This window comes from Pectinophora gossypiella, chromosome 6 (genome assembly GCF_024362695.1).
Source record: "Pectinophora gossypiella chromosome 6, ilPecGoss1.1, whole genome shotgun sequence".
Lineage (NCBI taxonomy): Eukaryota > Metazoa > Arthropoda > Insecta > Lepidoptera > Gelechiidae > Pectinophora > Pectinophora gossypiella.
This window is the reverse complement of record NC_065409.1, coordinates 11,818,540-11,828,072: the sequence shown is the minus strand read 5'-3', so window position 1 is coordinate 11,828,072 and position 9,533 is coordinate 11,818,540. Positions and strand designations below refer to the sequence as shown.

General features: G+C 39.7%; 3 protein-coding genes across 3 annotated transcripts in view; all 3 read left to right on the top strand.

Annotated features, from left to right (window-relative positions):
* Window positions 1-66: 66 nt before the first annotated feature.
* On the top strand, window positions 67-1,835 carry LOC126367541 (uncharacterized). Its single transcript, XM_050011115.1, has 2 exons — window positions 67-321; window positions 446-1,835. Exon 2 carries the CDS (start codon window positions 450-452, stop codon window positions 1,833-1,835), a length of 1,386 nt encoding a protein of 461 aa, XP_049867072.1. The 5' UTR covers window positions 67-321; window positions 446-449.
* A 1,671-nt stretch (window positions 1,836-3,506) lies between these two features.
* On the top strand, window positions 3,507-4,864 carry LOC126367557 (uncharacterized). The gene has a single exon (XM_050011137.1). It carries the CDS (start codon window positions 3,694-3,696, stop codon window positions 4,666-4,668), a length of 975 nt encoding a protein of 324 aa, XP_049867094.1. The 5' UTR covers window positions 3,507-3,693; the 3' UTR covers window positions 4,669-4,864.
* Window positions 4,865-8,798: 3,934 nt separating this feature from the next.
* Window positions 8,799-9,533, top strand: part of LOC126367534 (sodium-dependent dopamine transporter) — a 33,527-nt gene continuing 32,792 nt past the window's right edge. The window contains exon 1 of the mRNA XM_050011108.1: window positions 8,799-8,915. The gene's annotated coding sequence lies outside the window, so the exon portion shown is untranslated. The remainder of the gene's footprint in view (window positions 8,916-9,533) is intronic.

Here is a 9,533-nt window from a genome sequence, read left to right as displayed (position 1 = left end):
ACCTACTAAGATGGATTTATTATCACTCATTCATTCATTGACATTCGGTTTTAAGACAGAATTAAATTCTAGACCGTTATTTGAAGCATAATAATATGAGATAGGCATTTTCTGTGTTCCGCTTTATCTTCCTTCCTTGTCTACCCTAGAGTCGCCTTCTCTGTCACTCATGCGTCATCACCAGGCAGCGAGTTGTGGTTATGAAAACCCCAACTAGATTCTGATCATTGGCGTCCTGGTTTCCGCACCGCACGGTCGTGCTCAGGAGCTCCGTTATAATACTTACAATTTTATACCAGTTCCTAGCTTCTTCTGGTTCACGTAAGTTTTTTCCAATTAATTACAGTTTGAATTTTATTTTAAAACTGTTTTCTTCGTTTTCTATTTTTTATTTTTTCTACCCTAGATTCTGTAGTGAGAAATAATAGTATCTAATAATGAACAGTGAAATGGAGGATACAGCGGCTCCTTCTGTAACTAATATCAAAAATAACGGTGAAGTAGCTCAGAAGCATTCCAAACCTAGAAAGCGTGTGAGAGCAAGTAGTACTTCATCATCATCGTCAAGTTCGACGAGCTCGAGTTCATCCTCGTCGTCATCTAGCTCTGCTTCGCATAGCAAACGCAAATTGAAGCGCCGCCACAATAAAAAAAGGGGGGGCAAGCGTGGTCGTCGCCGTGATTATCGACTCGACAAATTATCACAGGAGTTAAGTGAACTTCGTAAAAGATTTACTTTTCGTGACGGCAGCTCTGTTCAATTATCCCAAAATGATGTTTGTAGTATAGATGACAATGTTAGTGGTGATTTATACGTTGAGGAACCTGCAACAATATTACGCGAACCTACGTGTGACGATTCTTTTCAACCAAATATTATTTTTGATATCGAAACTAAACTTAAAGAGCCCACCGTTCCGAAAACGCCCCAAAACTTGTTAGAAATTTTGAATAATATCCAACATTTCAATAGTAACGAATGGTCCGAAGTTCGTTACGCTGAAGTCCAGAAATTATATAATTATAGTCCCGGTTTTGTAGATTTAGACGTTAATGATGAGTTGAAGGCTTATGATTCTTTGAAACATTTATGTTATTCGGATAAATCATACGCAGCATTAACTTATTGTGTACTCAAACAGCGCGAAACTTTGCAATCTGCTTTGAAATATCTTTTACAGTGGGCTCAACATTCTGATTTAACTTTTGAGGGTATAAATGAAAAAATTAACGAGTTGTTCCTAAAAGGCGATCTGTTCAAAGTGTCGTCAGATCTGCTCCAACTAATTTGCGGACATAGGGCTGAAGTAATACAAATGCGTCGTGACGGTATAATAAACCATGTTCGGGACCCGATTCACAAAGCTGCCTTGCGTAAAATTCCTCCTTCCTGTGATCACGTATTTGAATCCGATAAGCTGTTGTCAGTTCTCGAAAAGTCAGGAGGTGTCCGAAAAATATTTTTCCCTCTGAATAGACAAGGTCCTACTGTCTCCGCTTCGCAAGCGATTACAAGTAGCAACAGACCTGCTCGCCTCCCCTCGCAGGGGCAGGCTGTTCGAAACGTACCCTCGCAGGGTGCTATCTCACGTGGTTGTAGTGCTCAATCGCACATTTCCTATAGCTATCAGCCCTCGCAGGGCTGTTCTCATACCCGTCCCTTGCAGGGACAGAGATTTCACGGCAATGAGTCGCGCTCAACGTTTGCCAGTAATGCAAGAGGCTCCTTTGGTCCTAGAGGGGGGAGATCAAATAATAGAGGACGAGGTCAAGATAGAAATAATCGCAAACACGCCGGATCTCAGTCAGACTATAATAACATCAAAAAAAAGTAAGTATTGACAATCAAATATTCAGGGCAGGCCGACTACTTCTATTTCGCAATCATTGGCAACACCTAGGTGCTCCAAATTATCTCTTGAAGATAATAAATGGGTATCGCATACCATTTGCAAAAAGACCTCCTCTTGTGTTACCAAAGCTGGAACAAAACAGATTCAGCACAAAAGTATCGCAAGAAATGACGGCTTTAATTCATCAAATGCTAGAACAAGGCGTGTTAGAAGTAGTGAGGCCGTCCCCAAGTTTTATTTCGACCATGTTTATTGTTCCCAAGGGCGACGGTTCTTACCGCCCCATCTTCAATCTATCGGCTCTGAACGACTACGTGATAACACAACGTTTCTCTCTAATAAACGTTCAACGTATCCCGGACTTTCTACAACCCAACGACTGGTTGTGCAAGATAGATCTGTCTCAGGCATATTTTCACCTACCAATTGCTCGGTCACACAGGCGTTTCCTGAGATTGATATACCAACACCAATTAATGGAAATGACGTGTCTGCCGTTCGGCCTATGTACAGCACCAAAAGTATTCGCGTCGTTAACAAATTGGGTGGCTCATACCCTGAGAGAGCAAGGGATTCGTATTATTGTTTATTTGGACGACTTTCTCCTGGTCCATCAGAGTCGACAGGTGTTAGAATCGCATATTCAAATCCTGCTACAGAGGCTTCAGTATCTAGGGTGGCAATTAAATCTGGAAAAGTCGGTATTAATACCTCAGCAGGACCTAATTTTCCTGGGCATTCGCTGGAAAACAATGAACAACGAAAAAGTCCTTCCCAACGAAAAACAAGCCGCAGTGCGTTCCAAAATCTTACCAGTTCTAGCAAGCGGTCTTGTAGACATAAAAACCCTACAAAGTATAGTGGGCCTATTGAACTTTGCCAGTTTCGTAGTTCCAAAAGGCAGGCTTCATCATCGAGCATTGTTATTCCTCCTTATCGATCTAGAGAAGTCTCAAATGGCCAAACGCTGTCTACTTCCAAGACAGGCTATAGAAGACCTGCAGTGGTGGCTTCACAATCACCAGCTCTCATCTCCAATCCATTGGCCTCCGCCTTCGCATTTTCTAACAACAGACGCATCAGATCTGGCATGGGGAGCACAGCTAGACAATCTTTCGCTAACGGGATTGTGGACCGAACAAGAAAGTCTATTACACTGCAATCAGAAAGAGCTTCTTGCTCTGTTAAAAATATTACAAAAACAGCAACAAATTCTGCTTCGCTCCACACTTCTTTGGCAGAGCGACAACCGGACAGCAATCGCTTATATTCGGAACGAAGGCGGGACCAGGTCCAGGGCTCTCGTGGACATAACTGCACAGATTTTTCATCTACTAGACAGATACCAAATCCAAATCGCTGCTCATCATATCCCGGGAAAATTCAACGTACACGCAGATGGTCTGTCACGTTACCGCTCTCCTCCAGAGTGGCATCTTTTACCCAGTTGCACGGAGAAGATTTTCGCAAAATTCGGCGTGCCTGTAATAGATCTATTTGCCTCGGCCAATGCTCATGTTGTAACGAATTATGTAACCCTCAACTTGAACGATCGACAAGCAATTTATCACGATGCCTTTTCTCGTCCTTGGAACTACCATCTAGCGTGGATATTTCCACCACCTTATTTAATACCAAAAGTTTTCGCTCACCTCAATCACGCTCAAGGCATATTTCTATTAATAGTTCCACATTGGGAACGTGTGTTTTGGAGAGCGGACCTCAAATCGAAGGCAGTGACAACACCGCTTACAATTCGGCATCTGGACAAACATTTGATAGACACAACGACGGGCCTTCCACCTCCAAAAGTACAACAAATGGCTTTAGAGGTTTGGAAATGTGGGGGTGGTCACGGAACATCACTGATTGGAACGAGGCTCAATTAAATTTATTACAGTCATCATGGCGTTCATCCACACGAAGAACGTACAAAGTTGCCTGGAACAGATGGTTGTCTTGGTGCGAATTACACAGACTTGATCCTTTTAAGCCTACCGGTTCAATTTTAGCAAAATTCCTGGCAGATCTATTTTTAAAAGACCATCTTTCTTATAACACTATTTTATTACATAAATCTGTTGTTGCTACCCTATGTGATACTGAGATCTCTGGAGGATTAAGCTCTCACGTCCTAGTTAAACATGTACTGAAATCTATTTCCTTAAAAAAGCCTGTGCAACATAAAACAATAATATGGGATACAGACATTTTAACTTCTTTTTTATCTATATATTCATTTGACGAAAACAACATTTTTTCAACATCCCGTCATGCAGCTATTTTGCTTTTATTGTGTTCAGGTAGACGTGTTCATGATCTTACCCTTTTGGCAGTGGACAAGCACCATTACATGGAATTCGATGATCATATAATTATGTGGCCTCTATTTGGCTCAAAAACTGATAATGGTGGTTTCAGGCAGTCAGGCTGGAAGATACTAGCTAATTCTACCAATAAGCAACTTGATGCGGTTTACTGGGTGAAACGCTGTGTCCAACTTCTTCATAATAGACGGCACGAAGCTAACTGTTCGAATTTATTTGTCAATTTGAGGGGACAGCCAAAGGCAGCATCCCAAACTATAATTGCCGGATGGATCAAAACATTATTATCTGAGGCAAACATTTCTGCACCCCCTGGCAGTGTTCGCTCTGCAGTAGCGTCGAAGAGTCGGTCAGATAATGTCTCGGTAGATGAAATACTCTCTCGGGGTAATTGGAAATCTGGTAATACTTTTCAGAAATTCTACAGACGAGAAGTAATATCGCCCCGTAATAATCATTTAAGAGATTCCTTTGTTCCCGTTGATTAACTTGTTCTTTACTATTAATCATGGTAATGATGCGTTAATAAGTCTGATGTATGATCGATATTCATTTCATTATCTACGCTATTTTAACTAGATGCCTTCTCTAATAAATAATTATTTCATAATGTGTGCAGTATTACCTAAATAAAACACTTTATATTTCTGTACAGAATGGTTTTTATTTTATTCTAATAAATCCTTTACAATTACTGGTAACTAAATATCTACATAGTCACCTTATTTTATCTTTTCGAATAATTCTATGCGTCACATTGGCGTCCTTCACCACCAGGCGATAACAAACACGTCTCATATTATTATGCTTCAAATAACGGTCTAGAATTTAATAGCAACGTTTTACCTAAAAATAAAACGTTTATTAAATACTTACCTTATTTGAAGCATAACTTTAAACCCTGCCTGTTGGTTTTTCGACTCAATGATCAGAATCTAGTTGGGGTTTTCATAACCACAACTCGCTGCCTGGTGATGACGCATGAGTGACAGAGAAGGCGACTCTAGGGTAGACAAGGAAGGAAGATAAAGCGGAACACAGAAAATGCCTATCTCATATTATTATGCTTCAAATAAGGTAAGTATTTAATAAACGTTTTATTTTTAGGTAAAACGTTGCTATTTAAACAGAAACTTTGTGATTATGTAGAATATATGTATGCATGGCATTAACTGTCTAGGAATATTAGGCAGCCAAATTAATAAATTGTTAACAACATAGGACGTCGACGACGAACATCTAAGGCCTTGTACCGAGGCTTTTCTTGCAGCTTCTTTTCCCCGGCTACACAGGTTGTGAGAAGCTGCAGTAAAGTGCAATAAAGTGTATTTGTATTGTATTGTAGTTTTAGGCGGATGAGAAGTTCGTCATGTAAAAAAAAAACCACCATTCAAAGTATAACTATGTTACCTACTGAACAAAGATGTAATTTGAATGATGATCGCCCATCATCCGTATAATGATTCATCAATTTAGTAACGTAAGGACCTAAAGACACAATACCTCTGTCGTTTTGCCGACATTCGCGGGGAGGTACGAAGCTGAATATGTTTTGCTTGCTCTTAGTCCAACATTAAAGCAAATATGTATGAAAGAAGTAGGTATTTGTAATTATTGTCAATAGATACGTACTTACGTAGAGTAATGCGGTGTGATGACGATAAGGAAGGTTGTTGTACTCAAGGTGCTGGCGCTGGGTACAAGTTTTCCCTCTTTCACCGGGTGTGGTTTAAAATATGCTCCACCAAGTCGCTCCACTTCAAAATGTTGAGCACTTTTTCATGCTAATAAGATAAATCTATACACCGTACTTCTCACATTTTTCTCGTATGATTTAAAAAAATAATAATATATGCTCGCGTTTGACCACAATCTCACCTGATGGCACGTGACGATGTAGTCTAAGGTGGATTACGCTTACCTAGCAAATGCTTATTCACTTTAGCCTTGAAAGCTCTCTAATCTCAACTCAACTCTCTTACTGATACACTCGTACAAACACATTTACATTTTCAATCACACAGAAAATTACGAATTTAAATTCAATCTTTTACTATTTCATGTACTTGGCATGTTATTATATTTTTAATAAATTTATTAAATTAAGTATCAATGTGAAATCTGCTCGATTTGGAAGTCGCCCTAGTAATTGCGTCGCGGTGGGCGGTTTCTTAAGGCGTGGCGCCCACCGGTCCCGCCCAGCGCTAGAGCGGCCCGCCCACCCAACGCTAATTAAATCTGATCAATTATATATATTAAATAAATAAATATAAGTAGTATTATATGAAGAGATGGTAATGGTCATATGCTTTTATTGGTGTTGAGATGGCTTTTGTCTAAGTTATATTATATTATTCGGTTAAGATAAGTACGACAGAAATATAATATATGCCTAGTAAGTAGGTACCTACACCTACTTATAGGATGACTTTCTGCTTGTTATTATTTTGTTTTTACTTAAATAGTTACGGCTGCCCGGATCAGGAAATTAAAAATGGCAATAGGAAGTCGTAATGTCACATGTTCCCAATGTTGTACAAGCTACGAATGTAGCTGATTAGCTACATACACAGTTTTGCAAGAACAGGACATCCACGGACTCCCACCACTTTAAGTAATTATCATCATCAGCCCATTATCGTCCCCACTGCTGGGCCACGGGCCTTCCCTATAGGTATAGGTATAGGATAGGGAGATCGGGCCTTAAACCACCACGTGGGCCCAGTGCGGATTGATGGTTATTAACGACTGCTAATGCAGCCGGGACTTAGACTACTTACCTTTTAATTACGTTCACCTTCCGTGCTTCGGAAGGTACGTTAAACCGTTGGTCCCGGTTACTTCTTACTGATGTAAATATGTAGTCGTTACATGAGCCATGTTAGGGACCTTGGGCGGCTCAATAATAACCCTGACACCAGGGTTGATGAGGTTGGTATTCCACCTTACAACCCTCACGATAAGAAGAAGAATTACGTTCACCTAATTTTTGTCAGCATTGAAATGCGCATAATTCAAACTGCGATAAGTTGCACTTAAGTACGCACTTAATTATGCAACAATTACGTGTAACGGTGTAAGTATGTAAATGTATGCAAGTGTACTAAGTACCTACAATATGATTGATAAGGATTGTAGTGAATATGCATTTTCTAAGCAAGCGTGTAAGTATGCCTACAGTAATTGTTTTCAGAATGAGCAACCTGCTTAATATTATTCAGTAGTCCCAGGTTCGAATCCCGGTAGGGACATTTCACAAAAATCACTTTGTGATGCCTAGTTTAGTTAGGACATTGCAGGCTGGTCACCTGAATGTCCGAAAGTAAGATGATCCATGCTTCGGAATGCACGTCAAGCCGTTGGTCCCGGTTACGACTTACTGAAGACTTATGACTTATGTAGTCGTTACATGAGGAACGTCAGGGGGGCTCAATAATAACCCTGACACCAGGGTTAATGAAGTTGGTCATCCACCTTATAACCCACACGATAGAAGAAGAAGATTCGGTATAGTTAATTAGTTTGTTCCTGGTTTTAAGTGATGCGGTTCGCAATTTGCAAATTACGTACTACTTTATAGGTATTTAGCAACTGTTCTACCATAGAATAAGGAACTGTACTACGTATTGAACGGCAACTCTCCGCTCCCCACCAGCGTCTGAGCTAGGTTTACCTCACCCCCTCGAATAGTTTAGACTTGACGTCACACACACAGATGCGCGCGGTAACATCAATCTGCAGTGTCTGTGTAAAACGAGGTTGATTGTATGAAGTGTCCAGGGTGTGGTCCTACTTAAAAGATTTTCCATAAGGCCATATGGCCTTATAAATATTATAAATCACAGGACACCATGGTGGTGCCACCAACAATGTGTATACGGAAGTAGCATTTATACAATACAACTGCATAGATTTTGGATGGTGTGACTGTGATTGCTTCCCCATGGTGTCGTAGAGAGATAGAGCCTTTAGTTTATTTAGCTGAAGTTGTAATGACTACCCAAGACAAAAAGACCGACAGTTAAATACAGTGATATAAAAAGGTAAAAAGAGTTTTATTACGTAACCTTTAGGCAGATAGGATCAAAGAACAACAAATAACAATTTCACAAAGAAAAGAGCCGGTGTCCTTTACTATTATTAGAAATTTTACAACGGGAACATTCTCGTGAAAGGCATATTCCTGGTTACATCTTCCAGCTCCTCCATAACTAGAGATTTAGTGATACCTATTTTTGATTTATAACCTAAACTAACAGATTTTTTTTAAAAAAGTTACGTAATTTCGTAGTCGCAAAAATTTTCTGGCTTACGTAAGTTATATAAAGCTATCGACTCGAGAATATTCCATGGAGCCCCGGTAAACAACACTTTGAGATATGCAAAAAATGCTTTGGAACCGAAATTCCATAAAGGCACTTTAAAAAACCCTTTTGCATGGAATAAAATCTCGTAACTAGGTACCAAATTGATATTGGTACTACCAATATTATCTCATTGGCACCTAGGCACTACTTTATTACTTACAAAGTTACTAAAAGCTACCTCAACCCATTCCCAGTTATAGCCATTCTAAAGCGAAGAACTAGAGAAGATTCTAGCTTATGGGGGGCTGGGTGGAGAGTGCGCGTTGAAGCGAGCGAGACTCCGCCCCTCGGTAGGAAGACAGGCGCCACTCTAGCCAGAGCCTTCGCCGCGCGGAGATGGCGCGAATCCTGCGCCCGCCAACCCGCACGTGAGTATTTTAAAGTTTAAACTTAGAATTTGTGAATCGGCAACGGATTTGTGAGGTATAAATCCTAAAATTATATAAAAAGTTTTGTTAGCGCGTAAAAATGTAGAGCAACCCCGTAAGTGCGGTAAGTACTTTTTAGTATTTAAATTTAGAACCCGTAAATCAACAATGGATTAATATGGTATAAATCCTAAAATTATCGACGGAGTTTGGTAAATGCTTTAAATTAGAACTTAGAAATTGTGAATCGGCAACGGATTGATGCGGGTTAAATCCTAAAATTATCGAAAATATCTTGTTAATGCATAAAATGTAGAGCAAGTAAGAAATTCCTAGCTTTTCTTTTTTAAATAAATGTAGGAAGTACCTACCTCCTCTAAAGTGTTATGTTATGTATGTCAAGGCCATGCCTGCCTGTTTTAAAGAAAATAAATTACTTCAGCAATTTAATATTTAAATATTCATAAAATATTCTAAAACTTAGGTTTTATTGACGTGTCTTATTTTACAATAAGACAAAAACACATTGCACACACACACATTGCATTTGCCTCGAATTGCATCAACTATTTGTCCGGACAAATGGGAAGTGCTAAGGGGTTATTGATATACAACTCG

Coding starts and splice junctions, on each gene's coding strand:
- LOC126367557 (XM_050011137.1), top strand. CDS start 3,694: ATGTGGGGGTGGTCACGGAACATCACTGATTGGAACGAGGCTCAATTA.
- LOC126367541 (XM_050011115.1), top strand. CDS start 450: ATGGAGGATACAGCGGCTCCTTCTGTAACTAATATCAAAAATAACGGT.